The sequence below is a fragment of the Emys orbicularis genome, chromosome 2 (genome assembly GCF_028017835.1).
Source record: "Emys orbicularis isolate rEmyOrb1 chromosome 2, rEmyOrb1.hap1, whole genome shotgun sequence".
Taxonomy (NCBI): Eukaryota; Metazoa; Chordata; order Testudines; family Emydidae; genus Emys; species Emys orbicularis.
This window is the reverse complement of record NC_088684.1, coordinates 1,752,182-1,778,321: the sequence shown is the minus strand read 5'-3', so window position 1 is coordinate 1,778,321 and position 26,140 is coordinate 1,752,182. Positions and strand designations below refer to the sequence as shown.

The window sequence follows — 26,140 nt, the reverse complement described above, 5'->3', positions numbered from 1 at the left end:
GGACCCCTGCTGGGATTGGGGGGTTCAGGGACCATGCACCTGTCGGGGGGTCTGGTCCCCCCAGCCCAGAATCAGGGGTTACGTGGACGCCTCCTCTCGCTGGTCTCACACCCCGGCTGCTGCTTCCCTCCTGCACCTCTAAGATCCAGTCCTTTTGGTCTGGCCGGCCCCAGAACCAGGTCCCCTGGCCAGCCCCCAGCCCTCACAGGCTGCAGCCCCCAGCCCCCTGCCTCGCAGCCCCCAGCCCTCACAGGCTGCAGTCCCCAGCCCCCTGCCTCGCAGCCCCCAGCCCTCACAGGCTGCAGTCCCCAGCCCCCTGCCTCGCAGCCCCCAGCCCTCACAGGCTGCAGCCCCCAGCCCCCCACCTCGTAGCCCCCAGCCCTCACAGGCTGCTGCCCCATACAGAGCTTCCCTGCAGCCGACGTGGCCTGGTCACCCCCATCTGTGCTATCCCAGCCCCTCCACTGCCCCCTGCAGCTCTGCCCGCCCCCCCTTGCTCACCCAGTGACGCCAGCTGGCACCAGGGTCGGTCAGTCAGGTCCCTGCACGGCTGTGCTGTCTCCACTGCAGGCCCCCGGCACCCGGCCCCCCTCTCTGCCCACACGCAAACACGGCATTAGCTGAACCTCCCCGTGCCAGGCTGTGGCCAAACGCCCCCTGCACCTGCACCCGCTTCCGTGCAGCCCCCCCCCCACATCCGTCTGTCTGTCTGCCCTGGCAGCCCCCCCCCATCCGCCTGTCTGTCCGCCCTGGCAGTCCCCCCCACATCCATATGTCTGTCTGCCCTGGCAGCCCCCCCCACATCCGCCTGTCTGTCTGCCCTGGCAGCTCCCCCCCCCCACATCCGCCTGTCTGTGTGCCCTGGCAGCTCCCCCCCCCCATCCGTCTGTCTGTCTGCCCTGGCAGTCCCCCCCCCCATCCGTCTGTCTGTCTGCCCTGGCAGCCCCCCCCCCATCCGTCTGTCTTCTCTGCCCTGGCAGTCCCCCCCCCCCACATCCATCTGTCTGTCTGCCCTGGCAGCTCCCCCCCCCCCAGCCATCTGTCTGTCTGCCCTGGCAGTCCCCCCCCCCCAGCCGTCAGTCTGTCTGCCCTGGCAGCCCCCCCCCACATCCGTCTGTCTGTCTGCCCTGGCAGTCCCCCCCCCACATCCGTCTGTCTGTCTGCCCTGGCAGTCCCCCCCCCACAGCCGTCTGTCTGTCTGCCCTGGCAGCCCCCCCCCCCCCCACGGCCGTCTCTCTGTCTGCCTTGGCAGCCCCCCTCCCCCACATCCGTCTGTCTGTCTGCCCTGGCAGTCCCCCCCCTCACATCTGTCTGCCCTGGCAGCTCCCCCCCCACATGTGCACGCAGCTACACCCCTACACAGATGCACATGTATAAGCACACGCTGATGTGTGGCATAAGAACATAAGAACGGCCACACTGGGTCAGAGCAAAGGTCCATCTAGCCCAGTGTCCTGTCTGCCGACAGTGGCCAATGCCAGGTGCCCCAGAGGGAGTGAACCTAACAGGTAATGATCAAGTGATCTCTCTCCTGCCATCCATCTCCACCCTCTGACAAACAGAGGCTAGGGACACCATTCCTTACCCATCCTGGCTAATAGCCATTAATGGACTTAACCTCCATGAATTTATCTAGTTCTCTTTTAAACCCTGTTATAGTCCTAGCCTTCACAACCTCCTCAGGCAAGGAGTTCCACAGGTTGACTGTGCGCTGTGTGAAGAAGAACTTCCTTTTATTTGTTTTAAACCTGCTGCCCATTAATTTCAGACCCACACACGCACACATACACACAGTCGCGTGCAGCCGCTCACACCCACACACGTACACACTCCTCCCTCCTGGGAGTGTAACTAAGCTCCCCGCAGTAAAAGCTTTGGGGAGGTTTCGCTCGCCGCTGACGCCAGCGAACCCTCCCAGCCTAAAGCGGGCGCAGGGGTGCTGGGCGCTGAGCCAGGTACCTGGCCCCAGGAGACCCCAGGGGAACAGCGGCCCAGACACCTCATCTCACCTGCACCCAGCTGCAGAACTTGGCTCCACCTTATCTCTGCCCCAGCTACAGCCCCCTAAGCCCCACCCTGGGGCCCGTATGGGGCGGGCAGCTCCCCGGCAGTGCCAGGCGGAGGGCGTGGCCTGCACAGCCGCTGCCCAGTTTGGCTGTGACGCTTGCAGGGCTATTGGCCCGAGGTCAAGAACCGGAGGGTTCCCAGGAGTCTGGTCAATGCACCCAGCAGCCCCCAGGGCGTCCGCAAAGCCGGGAACCAGGTATTGCTCCACTGGTCCAGCCTTGAACCGGACCAGCTCTCGGATGCCCTGACAGGCCGCCGGAAAGGGACTCAGCAAAGGGGGGAGGGGAGAGCCAAAAACTGCAGCCACCAGGAGACGGAGAGCGGTGGTTCCCCGGACACAGGCGCTGTTTGAGTGAGAGGGGCCGGGGCACACACAGGCCGGGGCACACACAGGCTGGGCCACACACAGGTTGGCACACGCAGGCTGGCACACACGCAGGCCGGGGTACACACAGGCTGGCGCACACACAGGCTGGCGCACACGCAGGTTGGGGCACAGAGGCTGGCACACACACAGGCTGGCACACACGCAGGCTGGCACACACGCAGGCCGGGGTACACACAGGCTGGCGCACACACAGGCCGGGGCACACACACAAGTTGGGGCACAGAGGCTGGCACACACCCAGGCTGACTCAAACCAGTGCGGTTGGCCCCGTGCCCAGGGCGTGACAGTCCTGGGCACACGGAGGTGATACCAGGGTGCAGGGCTGGTGCCACCTCCCGTCCGGGGCTGCGCTGGGCAGGAGCTGTAAATCTGTCTGAGAGGCAGGCAGGGCCTTGCTTGGCCGCACTCAGGGTCCCCTGCAGAAAGCAGCTGGAGGCCAGGCCTCCATCGGTCATTACCCATTGAGCCATGGGTGCCCCCCCCCCACGTCCCACGGGCAGGTCTCTCCCACGGAGACGCAGGCGGGGCCCAGAGACGCCCCTGAGCTGCTGAGGGCAGGGCCTGCCTCGCCATGCAGCCGACAAGCTCCTGCCTTTGCTCAGTGTCCCAGCAGCCCCTTGGGCTGGCTCCTGCCTGCTGTGCCAGGCTCCAAAGAGCTCCCAGGAGCTGTCTGGCCCAAATCTCCCCCCTGCCCCTCCGGGCTGAGCCACCCCCTCGGACAGGTGGAAGGTGCTTGTGGGCCCCTCGGGCAGACGTGCAATATTATCACCACGTCTCCCGGCTGGGAGACTCCCCAGGGGACCAGCTCACCAGCCCCCTCCCCTCTCCCCTGCCTCCCCTCAACGCCGTCCCCTCCGTGATGCCCACACCCTCCGCACGTTTACGCCAGCGATGCCCACTGGGCAGCACTTGGCCATGCTGAACAGAAGAACCCCGAGCCCCTGGCCCATCCACCCCGTGCTGTGTCCAACCAGCACCCACAGAGCACAGTGCAAGGAGCTGCCCGTGGGCAATTCTGGGATACGTGGCCCCCGCCCGGGGCAGCGCCTGTCCAGCCCCCAGCAGCCAGCGACAGGCAGACGCAGGTGGGCTCATCTCTCGTTTCCCCCATCCTGCACAGCGTCCGCCTTCCGTGCACGTCCTCGTTCACCGCACCTGGCGGCTTTCACTCCAGTGTCCGGGACGCCCCTCCTGCCCCGGTTCTCTGAGCTCAGCAGGGTTTGCAGCTCCCCCACTTTGGAGTCATGGGGCAAGGTCATTAGCGTGGCGTTAACGAGGCGGCTCTATGCGTCCAGTTCCGTTCTCTGGAGCTGGGTGCGGATGCCCCCGTGACCAGGCAGGGTGGGGCTGGGGGCTTGTTCTGCAGCATCGATTCCTCTTGTCTCTGAGCAGCTCCTGCCCTGCGGAGAAATGTCTGGCCAGAAGAGGATGTGGCCGGACTGGCCTGACAGCGCCTGGGAGCCGGTGCCACCGAAAGCTGCCCGGCTCTCCCCAGAGCCAGGGCCCAGCTGGAGGACGGATCCTTGCGCCATCCTCACTGACTTGGGAAAGCTCTGTGACCACAGCCCCCAGCAACTCCTACCCTTCCTGCTGGACCACGACTACCAGCTGGAGCAGGTCGTGGAGAGCCCCGCCCTGAGCCCCGCCAGGGTGTATACGCTGCTGCGGGCCCTGAAGGTGGCGGTGGAGCGTGCTGGTGAGCCGGAGCAGGTCCAGCCGGTCCTGGCCCTGGCGCTGAGACCAGCTTTCGTGCTTAGGAGCCTGCTGGGCTTCATTGCCGAGCTGGAGAGCTTCCAGCACCAGGATGGGCAGATCTCCCAGGAGGTGATGGAGGACACGGTGGCTGCCCTGCACCATCTGCTGATGGCGTCCCCCGAGCAGACAAAGACCCTCCTCTGCTACCCTGTGGACCTTCTCTTCGCCACCGTCCAGAGACTCCAGAGCCGCGGCTTTCAGTTTACATGGATCATCCAGAAACGGCTTCACGACACCAAGAGCCTGGTGGACTCGGCCTTCCCGCGGTGCAGTGCGCCCCTCGCCTCGCCAGCCTGGCGGGAGGATTTCCACGCCATCCCCATCTTCCCAACCCCGGAGGAGATATTCGTCGACCCTGGGCAGAAGCTGAAGCGCAACCTCCCCGTTGGGAAGTACACGAGCGACGCGGCCTACCTGGACACGCACTTCCGCCTGCTGCGGGAGGATTTCGTCCGGCCCCTGAGGGCCGGGATCTCGGCTCACTTCTCCCTGCAGAACGTGTTCGGGGGCACTGGGAAGCAGAGGGGGGCGCTGCGGCTCTATAGGAACGTGCAGCTGGTGAAGGTGGGCACCTCCCCAACTGGTGCCATGTACATGGCCAGGTTCCAGGCCCCGCAGGGCTCCACCCACGCCTCCTCCAAACGGCTGCTGAGCGGCTCCCTGACCTGCCTCATCTCCAGTGACTGTGGCCAGGTGTTGTTTGGGACCGTGGTGGGGGGCAACAGGCCTCAGCTCTTGAAGGGGGCCGTGTGGTTGGACATTAAGGCAAACCACAGCGATCTCCTGACAAGGCACCTGGGGAAAACCAACTTCATCATGGTGGAGTCGCCGGCCTTCTTCGAGTCCTACCGGCACGTGCTGGAGGGGCTGCAGGAGCTGGACCCTGCCCGGGTGCCGTTCCAGAGCTACGTCGTGCAGTGCCGCACCCCCATCGCCCCACCCGCACACTTCGGAGAGGACGTGACCTTTGACCTCTCTGTTCTGCATCCCACTGGGCGAGCCGACAAAGAGCCCATGGGGGACACATCTGAGGTAGGTCTGGGGTAGCGGGAGGGAGGGGCAGGAAGGAGGGGAGGCTGGGCCGGGGTTAGGGCACTGGGGTCAATTCGCTGCACTGGCATGGACTTCCTGAGTGACCTTAGGCAAGTCTCCCTGTGCCTCAGTTTCCCATCTGTACCATGCCGAGGGAATGAGGAGAAACACATTGAACAGCAAAGGCGGTGCAGCGCTTTGCACCCTGCTGCGGGGATGCCGGCAACGAGACGCAGGCCTGGTTACCGGGAGTCCTCGCAGTCACAGGGGTTCAAAGAGCCGGGCAGCGGGGCCCTGGCTCACTGCCCGCTGGGGTAACCTCCTGGCTGCCCGTGGCGTGGGCTGGGCTGAGCGGGGGGAGGGGCGGCGCTTGGCGAGGGCAGGGCCGGCGGCGGTGGAGAGAGAGGCGCTGCCGTTCGGCTCAGATGATGAGGTCACAGTGACTCGCTTCCCAGGCTAGTTTTGACACCCCCCTTGCCCCCCAATTCCTCCCAGCTCAGCGGAAATGAAATGGGAAAAACGTGGCTGCAGCTGCCTGCCCCCCGCTGCCTCGGGGCCTCGCCCATGACACCCGGCTTGCGCCAGCCGCCCGCTTCCGCCCCTCCTGCCGAGCTCAGCGCGAGGGGCCAGCCCCCGCTGTGCGCACCTAGCGTCTGGGATGGGCCCGCGCCCGTGGCGGCTGGCCCCTTGTGCCGCGGCGACGGCTCTGCTCTCGGTTTAGCGCATGAGCTTGTTCAGAGCTAGCGCGGGCGTGTCCCCCCAGCTATCACACCCCCAGCTCGCCATGAGGACACACCCCGTTATTCCTTCTGCCGGGCTGCCAGCCGCTGACCACTAGACTGTGCCGGCCACCCTAGGCCGGCATCGCCGGCGCTCGCCGTCCCAACCGCTCGCTCGCACCGATCTGACCCAGAGTCCCCCTTCCCCACGGAGCGCTGCAAGAGCCCCTCTCCCCCCAGCTTCGCTCCGTCCCGCCCCTACTGGCCCGTTGTCCTCCTGCCCCACTCCCCGAGGCTGGCTGGAGTCACAGGACCCTCTGCCACAAGCCTTCAGTCAGTCTCGCCGCGCGGGGGGGGGGCAGATCAAGTGTGTCACAGGCGGCCTGAGGCCTCCCTCCCTTTCAAAGGGCCGGACACCCTGTGACAGTCCACAACCCCCCTCCTTTCTGACCCCCCATCAAGACCCTGCCTCGCTCTCCCCTGGCCCTGCGGCCCCCCCCGAGCCGGGTGTGTGATCTGAGCCCCGGAGCTCCGCTCCCACGCCGGCACCGCAGCAAAGAGGGACTGAACTGGGCCTAGCGGGTGACCCGTCTCCTGTAGCAGATCCCACCCCCGTCCCCGTCCCCGTCCCTGTCCCGAATGGGCCAGCAGTGGCCCAAACGCAGCCCCTGCCGCTGCTCCAGCGGGACTGTTCGCGGGGCGGCGAGCCCCTGCTGCTGCTTGTGTTGCCATGGCTACCCTCCTATTTTGGTGCGTAGCTCGCTCAGAACTGGCACCTGAACCAGAATTACACCCCCCCACCCCCGCTCCAGTGTAGACGCACACTCAGAAACACCTGCACATGTGGGAGTCCTTCCAGGAGAGGGCAGCAGCGCACGCGTCTCCACACCTGCACCATGGAGGGCTCCTAGGAGGCAGTTGAGAACATGCCTGGCTCTTGGCTTTCAGGGGCACGTGACCGCAGTGGACCTGACGGCCGTGAGACCCTGCGACTCCTATATGTGGTCTCCAGAGACATTTCCTCACTTAGATGAGTCTCAGATCTTGGCCATTCGAATGGCCCTGACCAGGGAATTTGTGCTGATTCAGGGCCCACCTGGGACAGGTACGTGCTCTGCTTCCCTGCCCACCACTGCAATGGCTCTGGGCTGCCCTGCGGCTTCAGTGACCCCTGCTCCTCACCCTGCCTGCCAGGGCTGCACGATCGCCAGTGAACCTGGCCCCCAGGTGGGTTTTATCCTCCCTGGCCCAGCCGCAGGAGGGGCTGAGCCCACCCCTAATGGGGCTTGTGCACAAAGGAGACGCTCTCGCCCCTGCATTGCTGGAGATGCTGCCTTTGTGGTGTTAACAGCAGCCCCGAGAGCATCTTCGCTGGGCCTCCCCGCTGTAGCAGCAGGGCCTGTGACCTGGTCAGTGACCGAATTGTTCCTGGGCCCTGCCCCACCACTGACCACGGGCCGTTTCCTTCCAGGCAAAACCTTCATTGGGCTGCAGATCGTGGAGATCCTGTTGAGGAATCAGTCTCAGTGGTGGAAGGACCAGAGACCCTTCCTGGTCGTCTGCTACACAAACCATGCTCTGGACCAATTTATGGAAGGTACCTGGGACTACCAGGCTCTTGGCATTTGCCCCCAGTCCCTGGGCTTCCAGGGAGCCTCGCGCAGCCCATTGGGACGCCCCTCGGCTGGCAGCCTCTGGCAAGGCAAGATTGCAGCTGTTCCCCCAGCAAACCCTGTCACAGCTGCACAACTCAATACGGCCATCCCTCTGCCCTGCCCTTGGAGCGGTCGGGCCCCGTTGCGGGCTCTGAGCTCCGGGTACGGCCGGGCCCCGTCGCGGGCGCTGAGCTCCGGGTACGGCCGGGTCCCGTCGCGGGCGCTGAGCTCCGGGTACGGCCGGCCCCGTCGCGGGCGCTGAGCTCCGGGTACGGCCGGGCCCCGTCGCGGGCGCTGAGCTCCGGGTACGGCCGGGCCCCGTCGCGGGCGCTGAGCTCCGGGTACGGCCGGGCCCCGTCGCGGGCTCTGAGCTCCGGGTACGGCCGGGCCCCGTCGCGGGCGCTGAGCTCCGGGTACGGCCGGCCCCGTCGCGGGCTCTGAGCTCCGGGTACGGTCGGGCCCCGTCGCGGGCGCTGAGCTCCGGGTACGGCCGGCCCCGTCGCGGGCGCTGAGCTCCGGGTACGGTCGGGCCCCGTCGCGGGCGCTGAGCTCCGGGTACGGCCGGGCCCCATCGCGGGCGCTGAGCTCCGGGTACGGCTGGCCCCGTCGCGGGCGCTGAGCTCCGGGTACGGCCGGGCCCCGTCGCGGGCGCTGAGCTCCGGGTACGGCCGGCCCCGTCGGGGGCTCTGAGCTCTGGGTACCGCTGGCTGGAGCTGTATTATCAGCCTCACCAGGGAGGCCTGAGCACTGCCGGACATCTCACGTCGGCACGATCGCTGCCTCTCCCTGCACAATGCACCATACAGTCCCCTGCTTGAAGCTTCGAGCCCTGAGCAATCCCCCCTGTGCCTGTGGGACACGGCTGGGCTGCGGTCAGGCTCCACCTCCAGCCCCCCACGGGGCTGACGTGACCGCCAGCGCTTGCGAGTGGTGGGAAGGGGTTCGCTGTCCTGCAGGGTTCACGTCCCGCAGCGCTGCCCCAGGAGTTCCCAGCCCAGCTGACTAGCAGCACCAGGCCAGGCCAGGCCAGGGTCCGTGTGGTCAGTGCAGCCAGCCCTCCCTCTTGCCCTCCGCGCAGGGATCCTGCAGTTCCAGCCCTCCGGTGTGGTGCGCATTGGGGGAAGGAGCAGAAGTGACAAGGTGGCAGCGTGCTCCTTGAGGAACCTTCGCCAAAAGCAGCTGCCAGCGCTCCTGGGGGCCGCGGAGAAGCACCAGTATGGCTGGGTATGTAGCTAGAGTGTGGGCACGGGGCAGCGCTCACACTGCGGCCCCAGCAGTGCTCTTGGGGGAGCACCATTGCATGCCCCGGGGACAGCGGTGTGGGGGAGCGAGAGCCAGGTGATAGGGTGTGCTCTGGGGGCTGGGCGGGAGGGCCATAGCTGGGTGAGGCCCCACCCCCGGAGCACAGCTCTCCCTCCCCCGCCCTGCCCTGTGCCCCGAGCCGGGAGGCTGCCCCATGCTCTGTTTCCCCCCCAGATGCGGAAGGCCTTGCAGAAGCAGAAGGAGAGCATCGCCTACCGCACCGCGGTGCTGGAGCTCCTCCGCCGAGGGATCCTCACGGACACAGAGCTGGCAGCGGAGATCCGCGATGACAACCTGGAGTGCTCCTGGGTGAGGAGAGGGTGGGGAGGACACAGAACCCAGCTGCCCCTTCCCCAGGGCCGGGCTCCCCTGGCCAAGCCCGGCCGGGGTGGGCGGCTGGGGCCCCGTCTCAGCGCATGCTGTGTTGGACCCTCCACAGAGAGCGGGGCGCTTCGACATGTGCGACTGGCTGAAGATCTACCCCGTGGCGCAGGAGGAGAAGCCGTCCCAGGCTCAGGGCAGGGGCAGGAAGGCAGGTGAGTGGCTGGGCAAAGGGCCGGGCGCTGCCCCCGGCTGTGCAGAGCCCAGGCACACAGGGGCATAGCCGGCTAAGCTCATGAGCCCTCACACCTGCCCGAGCAGGGGAACCAGCCAGGGCTGCGGGAAGGGCAGCAACCTGCACGCCAGGTTTTCAGGGGTCTGCTGCAGGCGGAGCAGCTGGTGATGGTGGGGGCAGGGGGCAGGACCCCCCCGCTCTAATCCAGCATGAGCTGTGGGCCTTGAAGACCTGGGGTGGGAGGCCACAGCCAGGCCCCAGTCCCCGAGGCCAGGTCACATGAGGGGAGAGCTGACCTGCTCTGCTGACGCCCCGCAGGGCAGCTCCTGTCTCTGGAGTGGTGGGGCAGGATTTGGCCATGAGCTCACGGGCCTGTGTCTGCCAGGCATGGTGGGGGCTCCATGGAGCTCCCACCCCACTAGGGTGACTGGATGGGAGTGGGGGCAGGGGTCACAAGCGCCTGTATCAGAAAAAGCCTCAAATATCGGGACATCGGGTCACCCTGCCCCCCAGGCGCGGAGGAAGAGCTCTGGCCGTGCCACAGGGATGAGCGGGCCCTGGATGACGAGGACGATTTGGACCCTTCCGAGTGGCGGCGGAGCACAGTGGAGGAGAAGTTTGCTTACATCCTCCCCGCCGAGGGCAGGTAGAGTCCGGGGCCCTGGGCAGACGCCACGTGCCCGTTACAGAGCTCAGCACAGCGCCAGGGTGCGGGCACAGGCCCGGCAGCTCTGCCAGCCTCATGCCACCCTGTGTCTGTGAGATGGGATGACACGGCCGGGCCTCAGTGGGGAGGGGAGGCTCTCTGGGAGCACAGGCATCACTGCCCCCTCCTGCAGCCGTGGCAAAGCTCCGGCCCCCGCAGGGCAGGGACACAGGGCCGAGCAGCCGCAGCATTCACTGCTGTGCATAGACCTCAGCTCTCTGCCCTGTGCCAGCACCACGGCCCCCCCTGCTCCGGCCCCTGGCCGTCCTGCTCTGAAAGGGAGACAACGCTGCCGCGGTCTCTGTATCGCCCCGGGGAATGGCAGCTCCGGGGCACCCCACATCCCCCTGCCAGCCCCTGTCTGAGACCCGCCGAGGCAGGGCCCGCGGCCATTGGAACGGGTGTGGGAGCTGCGGTCACCCTGGCTGCGCTGGTGCCCCATGGCCAAGGTTGGGGTTCACATGGATCAGGGCCCACAGGCTGCAGCCCCCCAAGCCCTCCCCATGCTGTTCAGTCACTGCCCAGTCTCTCCTGCAGCTCCTCACACCAAGGGATGCGCAAATGCTTGGAGGAGGGTGACATCATGACCAACGAGGACGTCGCGAACGTGAGAGACGTCTGGGAGCTGCGGCTGAGGGATCGCTGGTGTCTCTACAGGTCTCCCCACCCCACCCCCAGGCAGCACCCTCCCTCCCCGAGCCTTCCAAACCACGGCATGGTCCTGCCCGGACTCTTCACGAGCTCCCGGGGAGCCGGGACCTCTGGGAGAGGCGGGTGACGCACGCCAGCCTTTGAGCACTAGCCCAGCCCAGGTCACCTGGGAGATGAGGTTAATACGCAGGGCTGCCCTCGGGTCTGTGGAAGGAGCCCGAGCTCTGGGCACAGGCCGGTGGCTGGAGGCAATAACACAGCTCCAGCCAGTGGCGGGCCTGCTGCTTGGTGGGAGGGGGCCCCCGGGGAGCAGGAGCCAGGTCCTGACTCACTCTGCGGGGCCAGGCACGGCCTGTGAGTCGCACCCTGCCGCACGCGGCTGGACAAGCCTGGCCGGAGCCGGCCCGAGCTGCACCCTCGCTCTGAGTCCTGCGGGAACGTGAGGCTGCCTGGCTGAGCCGGACAGCGCTCCGTGGAGCGGGTGGGGGGGATGTGTCACACACTGACCACTGGGCTACCGCAGCCCCGGGCCCGGGAGTCACTCCGGGAGGGCTGGTCCTGGTTCCACCCCCTGCACTCTGCACCCAGGAGGTGGATGCTGGCCTACGAGCGTGAGCTGAAGGAGACGCTGGTGGAGAAGCTGAAGGAGTACGAGAAGAAAGCAGCCCAGCTAGCGGAGCTGACCTTCCAGGAGGACCTGTGGGTGCTGAAAGAAAGCCGGGTCATTGGCATGACGACAACAGGTGAGAACGCTCTCAGCTGCTCCCCACCCTGCACAACCGGAGACAGCCTCAGCCACGGACAGATGTTCGCAGCCACGGAGCGTAAGGTCAGACGGGACCAGCAGATCGTCTGCTCTGCTTCCCTGTGTATCCCCAGCCACGCCCGCTCACTAAACCCAGCTCCCGGAAGGAGAGCAGGAGACCCGGCTGGCGTGTGCCACAGGCAGCAAACCCCGAGCGGCACCGGTGTCTGAGGCCCCCAGTGGCAGGGAAAGGATGAAGTGAGACCCCCAGTAATCCTGGCAAGGGACCCACATGCTGCTATTATTTTTCAAGGCAGGGGCTGTCCATACATTACACAATGCATTGGGGGAGAGGGTCCCTAATTGTGCCTGTTTGTTGCAGTCTTACGAGAGGCAGGTACGTCATGAAAAATCACCCCAAACTGTGTTCATTTCTGCACAGCCCCTCAGACAGGCCCAAACCAGGCGGCATCCGGCACCAGAATAAACCAGCAACATAATCCCTGCTCCAGAGAGCCTCCAGTCTAAACGGGGGGTCAGCAAGGGAGAGCCACGGCCTGACACAGGAGGGGAGGGGGCAGGAAGGTCAGGCCTGGGGACAGCACAGGGGCTTGGCTGTTGGACGACAGGATAGTGTGGCCCAGTGCGGCCGTTATGTTCTTCTTGGGGGCCTGCTGGAGTGGCTTGGAGGTGGCAGCCATGCTGCAGCCTGGTGCTGGACGTGCAGAAGTGGCTGAAGGTTTCACTCCTCCTAGAGAAATTGCCTCTTGCGAAGGGGTTTCAAGGCAGGGAGGGGGATGGTGGCTGAAGAACGTGACCCCTGCAAGGGGAACTGGGGGTTTCTATTGCACTGACGGGGGCCGGGTCTGTGTGCACTGGAAGCCCTGGCAGGGCAGGTCTCCGCCTAGACCCAGCTTGTACGGGGTCTGTGGGCCAGACGCCAGAGCCAGCCGGGGAGCTGGGCCGCGCTGAGAGGGACAGAATTTGAGCAGCGCAGGCCAGTTGGTTCGAGTAAGCGAGTGCTTCGACCAAGAGGCTCCGCCCTGCCCCGTCTCCCCGGGGTGAGCACAAAGCAAACTGCCCGAGCTCTGCCTCGAAGGAGCATCCCTCGGGAGGAGGCCCTGCCCTCGGACAGACCGCCCCGCCCCCTCACAAGCCTGTGCTGGCGGAGGGCTCCCGAGCTCCAGGAATGAGGCTCTCACACCGACGTCAACAGGAGCTGGTCCAGGCCTGACATCCATGAACTGATTCCAGTGACTCCCCTGCTGCGGGGCAGACACACGCTTGGGACCACAGAAGGTGTGAAAAGCACAAAGCCCCATGGCCCCTCCTGCAACGCCAGCCTTTTTCCAGTCATCCGGGACCTCCCCTGCTCGCCAGGAGTTTTCAAAGATACAGGAACTCCTCACTTAAAGTCGTCCCGGTTAACGTTGTTTCGTTGCTGATCAATTAGGGAACATGCTCGTTTAAAGTTGTGCAATGCTCCTTTGGCAGCCGCCTGCTTTGCCCACTGCTTGCAGGAAGAGCAGCCCGGTGCAGCTGGCTGGTGGGGGCTGGGAACCAGGGTGGACCGACAGCCCCCTATCAGCTCCCCTAAGTTCCCTGTGCCGCAGCTGCCCCCACTGCCATGTGCTGCTCCTGCCCTCTGCCTTGGAGCTGTTCCCAGAGACTCCTGCTTGCTGTGCGGGGGGAGGGCAGAAGTGGGGGGCTGTCAGGGTGTCCCCCTCCCCCTGCTCCTGCACCCTGCTTACCCCATTGCCATAGAGCAGGGGGGACACCCGGCAGGGTTCAGGACCGAGGGAGCTTCCAGGCAGCAGCTGCAGTCTCAGCAAGCTGATCTAATTAACAAGGCAGCGTACTTAAGACTGGGGTCAGCTACTTAAAGGGGAAATGCGCATCTCTCTCTCCCACCCACCGTGTGTCTCTCCGCCTCTGTCTGTGATGCTCTCTCCCCTCCCTCCAAGCCTGCTGCCTTGTAGAGTGTGAGGCTACATTAACAACGTGTTAACCCTTGAGGGCTCAGCCAAATGCTAGTTCATTTAGCAGTAAGGCATTCCCTGGGAAATATCCCACCCGCTGACTCCTCCACCTCAACCCAGCTTCACAATCATCATGGCTGTGTACAGTACTCAATTGTTTGTTTAAAACTTATAGTGTGTGTGTGTGTGTGTGTGTGTGCGTGTGCGTGTGCGTGTGTGTGTGTGTATACAAAAGACTTTATATATATATAAGTCTTTTGTCTGGTGAAAAAAATTTCCCTGGAACCTAACCCCCCCATTTACATTCATTCTTATGGGGAAATTGGATTCACTTAACCTCATTTTGCATAAAGTCGCATTTTTCAGGAACAGAACTACAACATTAAGTAAGGAGTTACTGTAATGGCCAATGGCTCTGCAATCACATCCGCCATCTCCTTTAGCACCCTCGGACGCAGCACATCCGGCCCCATGGACTTGTGCTCGTCCAGCTTTTCTAAATAGTCCCGAACCACTTCTTTCTCCACAGAGGGCTGCTCACCTCCTCCCCATACTGTGCTGCCCAGTCCAGCAGTCTGGGAGCTGACCTTGTTCGTGAAGACAGAGGCAAAAAAAGCATTGAGTACATTAGCTTTTTCCACATCCTCTGTCCCTAGGTTGCCTCCCTCATTCAGTAAGGGGCCCACGCTTTCCTTGACTTTCTTCTTGTTGCTAACATACCTGAAGAAACCCTTCTTGTTACTCTTAACATCTCTTGCTAGCTGCAACTCCAAGTGTGATTTGGCCTTCCTGATTTCACTCCTGCATGCCTGAGCAATATTTTTATACTCCTCCCTGGTCATTTGTCCAATCTTCCACTTCTTGTAAGCTTCTTTTTTGTGTTTAAGATCAGCAAGGATTTCACTGTTAAGCCAAGCTGGTCGCCTGCCATATTTACTATTCTTTCTACACATCAGGATGGTTTGTTCCTGCAACCCCAATAAGGATTCTTTAAAATACAGCCAGCTCTCCTGGACCCCTTTGCCCTCATATTATTCTCCCAGGGGATCCTGCCCATCAGTTCTCTGAGGGAGTCAAAGTCTGCTTTTCTGAAGTCCAGGGTCCATATTCTGCTGCTCTCCTTTCTTCCTTGTGTCAGGATCCTGAACTCGACCATCTCATGGTCACTGCCTCCCAGGTTCCCATCCACTTTTGCTTCCCCTACTAATTCTTCCCTGTTTGTGAGCAACAGGTCTAGAAGAGCTCTGCCCCTAGTTGGTTCCTCCAGCACTTGCACCAGGAAATTGTCCCCTACACTTTCCAAAAACTTCCTGGATTGTCTGTGCAACGCTGTATTGCTCTCCCAGCAGATATTGGGGTGATTCAAGTCCCCCATGAGAACCAGGCCCTGCGATCTAGTAACTTCTCTGAACATACTCCAGAGACTTGATTTTAACCTGCAGTTTGTTCCATCATTGCTACAAGCCTGAACCAAGACTTTGCCATTACTGTATGTAATTGATTCCATTTAACCAATTCTAGCTCTCATCTCTACCTTGTTCCTTTTATGAATACACCTTTAGATTTTAGATTCTAAAGGATTGGCAACAGCGTGATTTGTGGGTAAGATCTGACTGGTATATTGACCTGGGTTTGGGGCTTGGTCCTTTGGGATTGGAAGAACCTTTTTTCTTTTACTGGGGTATTGGTTTTCATAACCATTTGTCCCCATAAGGAGCGGTGCTGGTGGTGATACTGGGAAACTGGAGTGTCTGAGGGAATTGCTTGTGTGACTTGTGGTTAGCCAATGGGGTGAGACCAAAATCCTCTCTGTCTGGCTGGTTTGGTTTGCCTTAGTTTGTAAAGGAACCCCAGCCTTGGGCTGTAACTGCCCTGTTCTAAGCAATTTGTCCTGAATTGATACTCTCAGTAGTGTCCCTCCAGAGGCCACATCGTTACACCAGGGCACCCACCGGGCAGAGCATGTCCCTGCCACAGCGGGAATGCCCACCTGTGCCACACTGCCCTCTCCCCACGTGCTCACCCTGCTTGTTCATTGCTCCTAGGGGCTGCCAAGTACCGAAAGCTCTTGCAGAAAATCCAGCCCCACACTGTGATTGTGGAAGAGGCAGCAGAGATCCTGGAAGCTCACGTTCTAACCTGCCTCACGCCGGCCTGCAAGCACCTCATCCTGATTGGAGATCACCAGCAGGTAAATGCAACAAAACCAGCCTCCCAAGCCCATCCGCCCTAGTGCATGTCCTGCTATAGCTACCCCAGGCTTCCCTTGCTGCCCACAGGGACCACTCCTTTCCCCCGGCACTCGTCCCAGGCACACTCCCCATGGCACTGCTGAAATGGCACAGCCATCTGTGAGGTAGGACATACGTCCCTTGGCCGGTCGGCCCGTTACAGGAGATCGGTGGCTGGGAGGGGCCGAGGGCGGAGTCTATGTGTTTGCTGAGCTATGAAAGGGGAACGGTGCGACGGCTGCTGCTTCCTGCGAGCTGATCCAGGAGTGCAGGAGCTTAAAGCTCCGCAGCTCCCTTGTAGCTTTGCCCTTCTGGAACCTGGTCACCGATATCAAAATCCAGCCCCTTCCCAATGGCCGAGTGCTGCGTGTCCGGTGTGTGCAGCACCCAGAACTGGCGCCGTGTTTTCCAGCTGCGGCCCAAACCCGCCGATTACACCTTGGAGAAGAAGTATTTCCTCGGCCTCTCCCTGTTCGAGCGCATGATAAATAATCAGATCCCCTATGTGCAGCTGCTCTATCAGGTGAGTGATGCTGTCCATGCCTCTGGGAGGGGCCTGGCTGCACCGATGGCTCCCCACGCCCCTCCCTGTGGCAGGCGTAGCTGCTCGCAGCCGCTGGTGACCCTCTCCGGTTGCTGGTGGGAAGGTTGTACAGTGACAATGTATCATCCCCGTCTGCCTGCAGAGCCTCTGAGAGCCCTGGCCTGGTTACGAACGCAGACGGCCTCCGGAAGATCCTCACTCTGTGGCACAACTCTGGGGAGGGCAGACGGTGTCAGGGTGGGGAATAGCGGCGAGTAGCCCAACAGACACCAAGCCAGGACCCCACATGCACTGGGAGGCCTTGGGCTCCTCCCCGGGCAGTATTGACAAAATATGTGTTTCACCAATGCAGCTGATGGGCACAACGTGAACTGTGGCCAGAATTTTCCATGTCCGGGGCCTACTTGTGGGCACTGAAATAAGCGTCTGGGTTACTGAAAGTGCCGAGCAAGAGCCACGCTAACTGAAGTCACTGGGAGCTGCTCGGGGCTCAGCCCCTTTGAGCAACTGGGCACTTAGGGGCCCAAATCATGGGGGGGAGGGGGGGCATCACCATAGTTAAGGTTGTGACTTGCTTTCTGTTCAACAGCCAGTTTTCCTAAGTGCTCGAACATCCACAGGCAGACGTGGAGTTTAGGTCAGAAGCGTTGTCAAGGGAACTAGCATTAATTAAAGAGAAGGAAGACAAAAGTGTCCAGCCAGCAGCAGCATTAGAATAATGTAACCAGGCCGCAGGCGCTTCACCCATTTCCTGAACAACGGGACTGAGTGTGATCAAAGAAAAGCAAGTAGCTGTGACGCTCATTAATGACGCATCAGGACAGGCATCCGTAACGGAGAGCCCTATCGTAAGGACGGGTATAAGGAGCCCAGTGGCTGATGCGGCACCAGGATACAGGCCTCAGTCAGACCTGTATCTTAGGGGTATCACGAGAGAAACATGCAGAAAATACACTGCAATTTCTGCACTAACTCATCCAGTCTACACAAACCAAGGGTTTGCCCCCCCACTGATTTCAACCCCCATCAAAGTGCTGAACTTCCTTGGAAGAGGTGTCTGAAGGAATGTGGGACACTGGAAAAAAAACCTCATAGCAAATCTCAATCGATGTCTCCCCCCCACAAACTGCTACCAAAAAACCAAGCTGTGCCCAAACGACAACATACATTTGAAAATGAGACTCTGCCCCAAACGGCAGAATGTGTATAGACATGGTCCCCCTGCTAGACGGGAAATCCAGGTGTAACTATCTCGAGAGGTGCCACCACCCTGCCACAGGGCTGCTGTGTCACATCAGGGCCACGCGTGGAGTCAGTGGTGCAAGTTGGGGTCATTTGGTTCCTCAGGTGAAGGTCTCCCCACCCAACAACTGAAATTGTTCTAAAACCCATGTGCATAGTGCGATTGTCAGGGGCCAGCCCAGCTCCGACAGCCGCTGGCCGACTCCCCAACTTGGCTGCTAGGCAGTTAATGAGCCCAGCTGCCCGGCCTTGGAACTGAGAGAGGGGCCACAGCCCCTGCTGATTGACAGGGCCACCCAGAGGATTCAGGGGGCCTGGGGCAAAGCGGGGGAGCGGACATAAAAAAAGGTGCCACCCGCTGCAGCGCTTGTACTCACTAGGCGGCGCTCCGAGTCTGCGGCGGCGGCGGGTCCTTCACTCGCTCCGCGTCTTCGGCAGCACTGAAGGACCCGCCGCCGAAATGCCGCCGAAGACCGGAGCGACTGAAGGGCCCACGGCCGAAGTGCCGCCGAAGACCCAGACCACCACCAGGTGAGTAGCCAGGGAAGGGATTGCCGGCCGTAACGCTTGGTCCTAGAAGGGTGATGAGCCCATACCCAGGCGCCTCCCGAGGGGATGTGCATGAGTTACCCCTCGGCAGCAGGGCCTGGCACATCATGGGGGTAACAGGCCCCACTGCTCCACTCAGCTCCTCGTAAACCCAGAGAATCCAAACTGATGCCTGCGGTGCGATGGGAAAGTGGATGGGGAATCCGTCATCACCTCTTCTGAGATGGCGCAGTAGGGATCCTAGAGCCCCCCACTCCTGGGGGCTAGTGAGCTGCTGGGCTGGCTTGGTGAAAACCCTGCTCCCAACCCTCCTGCAACAGGCAGATTTCAAGACTCCACAAGGGTTGGAGCATCCAGCCACAACAGTCACCAAGCAACCCCCTGGGGCCTGTCTAATAAATACTGTAACTCAGACAAACCACTAGGTCTAGGGAACGGCTGTTACCATACCGACAGGCTCGGTAACACCGATCGTCCCAACCTGGCAGCCGGCGAACAGAAGTGGTGGATAGACGGAGCAGGGCGGCTGTACCACGTGCCAGCTGCTGGTGGGGGGTGAGAACAGCTTTAGGATTTTGTTGCTAGATGCAGGCCCATCAGCCCCATCGTACAGTCTAGTTGCCTTTGAGGAAAGCTCCAATCCCTTCATCAAAGAGCTAGCAGCTGCCAGCCCGAAGCAGGCAGAACTGTAACAAACGTGGAGCAAATGGTTAATCCACGGCCAAGGGAGGTTTTTTAAATAGTTACCAAAGAATAACTGTGACTCTCAGCTGGGTGTCCCGTTCTTGTCTCAAACAGCACCGCATGCGCCCAGAGATTTCCCAGCTGCTGGTGCCGCTCTTTTACAAACAGCTCAAAGACCACGATGCCGTTGCTGAATATGAACAGATCAAGGTAGGTGGAAACATTTCCCGTAGCTGGGAAATCCGTCTGCCTGTGCCACGTGACGGAGCCACCTGCCAGCCCGGGCAAGAGTGTTCGGGGAGGGCGGGGGGAGCGAGGGCGTGGTTATTACCAAAGGGATTCTAATTTATTAGATGCATCCCACTGAAGCTGTTAACAAGCCCAAGGTAGAGCAAGACACCAACTACAGGGCTGGCTGCTCCCATCCTTCTGCCTTGGCTCACCGAAGGAGCCTGCCACGCGCGCCTCAGGGCAGAGTTTATTTATCAGTCTAGGTTTCCTCTGGATCCAGATGAAGCCAACGGGACCAGCTGGTGGAGACTCTGTGACTGGGGCATTTGTGAAGGCAGCTCTTTCTCCCCCACTTAGCCCTGTCAGGCGCTTGTTTCCTTCGGTTTGTTCTCATCCTCATCTGTAGGGCTGGCTGGAGAATGCAGGGGAAAATATCCCAAAAAACGTTTGAGGAGATTTGAACGTTCAGCAAGTTCTGGCTGCTCGGGAAGCTGGAGGGAAACAAAGGAAACGTCCTCAGTTAACCATTCAGGGAGGATTTCTGCAAAACAATAGAAATTTCAAAACTTTTCCAGCCAGCCGTAGTCATTTTTCTGTGTGTGCTCCTAGGTGTCTGGTGTGGGGGGCTCTTCCTTCTGGCTGGGGAGGCCAAGGGGAGTTTTAATGGTTAACTAAGACACACACACACACACACACACGCTTTGAAGGAAAAATAAACACATGGGGTGCCCTAAGCACTAGATCATCCTTCCTCCCAGAGGTAACAGGCTCCTTCGTGCTCATCCTCTGCACCTTGGTTTTAAACACGCCTCGGACCTGTAATTCTATGCTACTGCTGAGGTGTGACCGGCAGCATCAGGAAGTGGGATCTGAACCCGTCTCCATGGGAGATGAGCTGCAAACAACCAAAGCCCAGTGACCCATATTTAGACTAGTTTCTCCTGCCTACCCCAAGGGTTAGCGGTAGTTCAGTCTTTGCATGGAATTCCTCTTCACTGCTCCTGGAAACGTGCCCTGTTCTGTAGCCGCCAGTAGTGGGCAAGGTGCTTCACAGGGGACTCAGAAAAGAGGCCAAACGCTTCTGCTCTAGCACCACCTCAGACGCTGCAGGTGGGACGCCATTCGCAGCCCACAGTAACAGCAGCAGCAGTGTGTTTCTGGCGCAGAACGGGCGCCCATTCCCTCCCCTCGGCTGCGGATGAATGAGCTGGTACCACCTGTAAAGCTCTTTGGGACAAAAGGGGTTAAAGGAATAGCAAGGGTTACTGGATCCCAGCTCCTTTGCCTCGGGCGGGACAGCTCTGCCTCCTCCCAGTTACAGATTGGGTTAAACATGCAAATATTAGCAGTCACTTCATTTTAAAAAGTGATCAGGGTGCCCACTCTCCCTGTCTGCAGGGCGTGGAGAGCAGTGTCTTCTTCATCCAGCACACAGCGGCCGAGAGCCACAGCGCTGACTCCGAGAGCTACAGCAACAGGTTTGAGGCTGCCTTCCTGGTCTCGCTGAGCAGATACCTCCTGGAGCAGGGATACCACGAGAGCCAAGTCACCATTCTGACCCCCTACCACGGCCAGGTGCTGAAGATCCGCACGCTGATGAGGAGCAGGGACATGGGAGACGTGGCTGTCCATGCCGTGGATGACTTTCAAGGGGAGGAGAATGACATTGTTCTTCTCTCGCTGGTACGAAGCAACAGAGAAGGGAGGATTGGTTTCCTCCAGGATAAAAATCGGCTCTGTGTGGCTCTCTCACGAGCCAGGAAGGGCTTCTATTGTATTGGAAACCTAGCTGGCATTGCAGCTGGCTCCAACAGCAAACTGTGGAAAGATATTCTATGTCTCCTAAAGAGAAAGAAACTTACGGGGGAAGGGCTGACGCTGGTGTGTCAAAATCACCCCGATACCAAGACAGTGGTGAAGGAGAGTTCGGACTTCAGTAAAATCCCTGACGGAGGCTGCACGCTCCAGTGCCAAATCCGGCTGGAATGCGGCCACCCCTGCACGCGCCGCTGCCACCCGTACGACAGGGATCACAGCCTGTACGTTTGCCAGTTCCAGTGCTCCAAGCTGTGTGAGCTCAACCACAGGTGTCCGAGAAAGTGCAAGGAACCTTGCGAACCTTGTTCCGTGGAAGTGGAAAAAGTCATTCCAAAGTGTGGCCACCTCCAGACCGTCCCCTGTCACATGCCAGCTGATCACTGGCTCTGCCAGGAGCCGTGCAAGCAGCTTCTGGAATGCAAACACCCATGCACGCGCCGCTGTGGGGAAGCCTGCAGCACCTGCAGGTGCAAGGAAATGATTGACATCACTCTGCCCTGTTCTCACGTAATGAGAACTGAATGCTACAAGCAGAAAATGCCTCTGATCTGCCTTGAGACATGCAACCAGAAACTGGAGTGTGGACACCACTGCAAAGGAAACTGCTATGAATGTGTGCAGGGCAGGCTGCATGTCCACTGCCGTAACAAGTGCACGAGGGTCCTTCTGTGTTCCCACCAGTGCCAGGAATCGTGTTTTGAGAACTGTCCTCCGTGCAAGAGGAAGTGCCCCAACCAGTGCAGACACAGCCGCTGTGATAAGCCATGCGGGGAGATCTGTTTTCCCTGCATACAGCCCTGTTCCTGGAAATGCAGGCACTACCGGTGCACACAGCTGTGCTCCGAGACGTGCAATCGCCCCCGCTGCAGTGAGCCCTGCCAAAAATCACTCAAATGCAGCCACCCCTGCGCAGGCCTCTGTGGAGAGCCGTGTCCGCCCAAGTGTCTCATGTGCCACAGAGACGAGCTGGCCGAGATTTTCTTTGGGGCCGAAGACGAGCCGGATGCCCGTTTCGTTGTCTTAGAAGACTGCAGACACATTTTGGAGGTGCGGGGCCTGGATCGCTGGATGGACGGCGAGCCAGACAATGCTCAGGCCCAACACGTCCAGCTGAAGGTGTGCCCCAAATGCGCGACACCCATCCAGCATAACACACGTTACAACAACGTGATCAAGGCCATCCAGCAAAAAATCAAGGAGATCAAATTGAAGATTCAGGGAAACAGGGAAGAACTTGAAGCTGGAAAGCAGCAACTGCTCCTTCGGCTGAACAGCGACAGAGACCTCGTGGCCTGGGCGGGTATGGAAAGAAGCATTCTGAACACTGTCTCCCGTCAGAGCCTTCTGGACTTGGAGAACACCCTTAATTTCTTTGCAAGTCTCTCCAGACTGAAGCAACAAGCGAAGAAGTGCACAGCGGCGAGAGAACGCAATCTGAAACGGAAGATTGAGGCTGTGGAGCACTGGCTCGGCAGAAACAGACACGCCTTCACAGCTCAGCAGCTCAGGGAATGCAGGGATGAGATCAAGAGGATATCGTACCTGGGAAACATCTTTGAGCGGCTGAGTGGCTACGAAAACAAACAAGTATCGTTATCCACCGAGGCCGTGGCCCTTGCTAATGAAGCCATAGGCGTCCTCCAGCGGCAGGACCCTTTCACCCAGAGTCGGGAGGAATCTCTCCAGAGGGTGCTGGAGAAGATTGATGAGTGGCTTCCTGCTGCAGGACTGCAGCTCTCCGAGGCAGAGAGGGTCATGGTAACAGAGGCCATGCAATTCGGCAGGGGCCACTGGTACAGATGCCCTCAGGGCCATTTGTACACGATTGGGGAATGCGGCCGTCCAATGCAGCAGAGCAGCTGCCCCGAGTGTGGCGCTACCATTGGGGGGCAAAACCACGCTCTCACTCGGGATAACGTCGCCGACGATCAAATACTGGAACCCGCTAGCGCACAGGAGCGAGAACCACGTCTACAGGATAGTATCTTAGCTCTGCCCAGCTCCAGCGATCAGCCATGGTCCCCCACCTGCTGCCCACCCAGCCCCCACCCTCAGCTGGACTCACCGCCCCCTCGCCCGCCCAGCCCCCACCCTCAGCCGGACTCACCACCCCCTCGCCCGCCCAGCCCCCACCCTCAGCCAGACTCACCGCCCCCTCGCCCGTCCAGCCCCCACCCTCAGCTGGACTCACTGCCCCCTCAGACACCCAGCCCCCACCCTCAGCCGGACTCACTGCCCCCTCGCCCGCCCAGCTCCCACCCTCAGCCAGACTCACTGCCCCCTCGCCCGCCCAGCTCCCACCCTCAGCCAGACTCACCGCCCCCTCGCCCGTCCAGCCCCCACCCTCAGCCGGACTCACCACCCCCTCGTCTGCCCAGCCCCCACCCTCAGCCGGACTCACCGCCCCCTCGCCCGCCCAGCTCCCACCCTCAGCCAGACTCACCGCCCCCTCGCCCGTCCAGCCCCCACCCTCAGCCGGACTCACCACCCCCTCGTCTGCCCAGCCCCCACACTCAGCCGGACTCACTTCCCCCTCGCCCGCCCAGCTCCCACCCTCAGCCGGACTCACTGCCCCCTCGCCCGCCCAGCCCCCACCCTCAGCTGGACTCACTGCCCCCTCGCCCGCCCAGCCCCCACCCTCAGCTGGACTCACTGCCCCCTCAGACACCCAGCCCCCACCCTCAGCTGGACTCACTGCCCCCTCGCCCGCTCAGCCCCCACCCTCAGCTGGACTCACTTCCCCCTTGTCTGCCCAGCCCCCACCCTCAGCTGGACTCACTGCCCCCTGAGACACCCAGCCCCCACCCTCAGCTGGACTCACTTCCCCCTCGCCCCCCCAGCCCCCACCCTCAGCTGGACTCACTGCCCCCTCGCCCGCCCAGCCCCCACCCTCAGGTGGTCTCCACCCCCTGAGACGCCCAGCCCCCACCCTCAGGTGGTCTCCACCCCCTGAGACGCCCAGCCCCCACCCTCAGGAGGTCTCCACCCCCTGAGACGCCCAGCCCCCACCCTCAGGAGGTCTCCACCCCCTGAGACACCCAGCCCCCACCCTCAGCCGGACTCACTGCCCCCTCGCCCGCCCAGCCCCCACCCTCAGCTGGACTCACCGCCCCCTTGTCTGCCCAGCCCCCACCCTCAGCCGGTCTCACCACCCCCTTGTCTGCCCAGCCCCCACCCTCAGCTGGACTCACTGCCCCCTCAGACACCCAGCCCCCACCCTCAGCCGGACTCACTGCCCCCTCGCCCGCCCAGCCCCAACCCTCAGCCGGACTCACTGCCCCCTCGCCCGCCCAGCCCCCACCCTCAGCTGGACTCACCGCCCCCTTGTCTGCTCAGCCCCCACCCTCAGCCGGACTCACCGCCCCCTCGCCCGCCCAGCCCCCACCCTCAGCTGGACTCACTTCCCCCTTGTCTGCCCAGCCCCCACCCTCAGCTGGACTCACTGCCCCCTGAGACACCCAGCCCCCACCCTCAGCTGGACTCACTTCCCCCTCGCCCCCCCAGCCCCCACCCTCAGCTGGACTCACTGCCCCCTCGCCCGCCCAGCCCCCACCCTCAGGTGGTCTCCACCCCCTGAGACGCCCAGCCCCCACCCTCAGGTGGTCTCCACCCCCTGAGACGCCCAGCCCCCACCCTCAGGTGGTCTCCACCCCCTGAGACGCCCAGCCCCCACCCTCAGGAGGTCTCCACCCCCTGAGACGCCCAGCCCCCACCCTCAGGAGGTCTCCACCCCCTGAGACACCCAGCCCCCACCCTCAGCCGGACTCACTGCCCCCTCGCCCGCCCAGCCCCCACCCTCAGCTGGACTCACCGCCCCCTTGTCTGCCCAGCCCCCACCCTCAGCCGGTCTCACCACCCCCTTGTCTGCCCAGCCCCCACCCTCAGCTGGACTCACTGCCCCCTCAGACACCCAGCCCCCACCCTCAGCCGGACTCACTGCCCCCTCGCCCGCCCAGCCCCAACCCTCAGCCGGACTCACTGCCCCCTCGCCCGCCCAGCCCCCACCCTCAGCTGGACTCACCGCCCCCTTGTCTGCTCAGCCCCCACCCTCAGCCGGACTCACCGCCCCCTCGCCCGCCCAGCCCCCACCCTCAGCTGGACTCACCGCCCCCTTGTCTGCCCAGCCCCCACCCTCAGCCGGTCTCACCACCCCCTTGTCTGCCCAGCCCCCACCCTCAGCTGGACTCACTGCCCCCTGAGACACCCAGCCCCCACCCTCAGCCGGACTCACTGCCCCCTGGCCCGCCCAGCCCCCACCCTCAGCCGGACTCACTTCCCCCTCGCCCGCCCAGCCCCCACCCTCAGCTGGACTCACTGCCCCCTCGTCCGCCCAGCCCCCACCCTCAGCTGGACTCACTGCCCCCTCAGACACCCAGCCCCCACCCTCAGGTGGTCCCGCCACCCCCTTGTCTGCCCAGCCCCCACCCTCAGCCGGTCTCACCAACCCCTGAGACACCCAGCCCCCACCCTCAGCCGGACTCACCGCCCCCTCGCCCGCCCAGCCCCCACCCTCAGCCGGACTCACCGCCCCCTCGCCCGCCCAGCCCCCACCCTCAGCCGGACTCACCGCCCCCTCGCCCGCCCAGCCCCCACCCTCAGCCGGACTCACCGCCCCCTCGCCCGCCCAGCCCCCACCCTCAGCCGGACTCACCGCCCCCTCGCCCGCCCAGCCCCCACCCTCAGCCGGACTCACCAATGCCTGCCAGCCTTGCTAACCCCACACCCACCCAGCGCCCCCCGCCAGCTGGCCTTGCCAACCCCCTGCCTGCTGTCAGGCACCGCAGGCCTCGAACCCAGGCCCGTGGGCGTGCCAAGCAGGAGCCTTACTCTTTGCGCCACCGCAGGGAAACCGCTGCTAATGCTCCACCTGCTGAGTCAGCGGGGTCAGGTGACTAGCAGCAGACAGCTGATTAGATACCACTGGGCATAAACCTTCTTGCTCCTGTCCCACCCCTTGCTTGAGCAACCTGCACCAGGCCTGGCGCTGACCGGTCCCCGACAACCGAGTTCCTGGCTCCTTGCCTGGTTCCCCCTCCTTGTTCCTCACCCTGACCCCAGTTATTGACTCCGGCTTTCACACCCGACGTGGCTTCTGACTGACTCGTCCCGGGACCCTTGGCGTGATTCCTGTCCACGGCCCTGACTCTGCTCTGAGCTTTGACTGCCCGTGTCTGGGCCCTGACAGTTTGCTCAGAGCCCCTCGGTCTCTTCCCCTGAACGGAGTATGGACACTGCTGGGTCTTCCGCCACACCGACGCCCCAGGGGCCTGTGCGTCTGCAGGAACA

General features: G+C 62.2%; 1 protein-coding gene across 1 annotated transcript; it reads left to right on the top strand.

The window, feature by feature from the left end:
- The first annotated feature begins 3,865 nt into the window (after window positions 1-3,865).
- Window positions 3,866-25,750, top strand: LOC135875151 (NFX1-type zinc finger-containing protein 1-like). The gene is made up of 14 exons (XM_065400144.1): window positions 3,866-5,242; window positions 6,910-7,066; window positions 7,433-7,558; window positions 8,695-8,840; window positions 9,093-9,227; window positions 9,358-9,454; window positions 9,988-10,120; window positions 10,718-10,837; window positions 11,420-11,574; window positions 15,601-15,746; window positions 16,199-16,309; window positions 18,920-19,015; window positions 20,435-23,016; window positions 25,525-25,750. The coding sequence occupies exons 1-14, from the start codon at window positions 3,866-3,868 to the stop codon at window positions 25,748-25,750; spliced, it is 5,607 nt and encodes a 1,868-aa protein (XP_065256216.1).
- The last annotated feature ends 390 nt before the right edge of the window (window positions 25,751-26,140 follow it).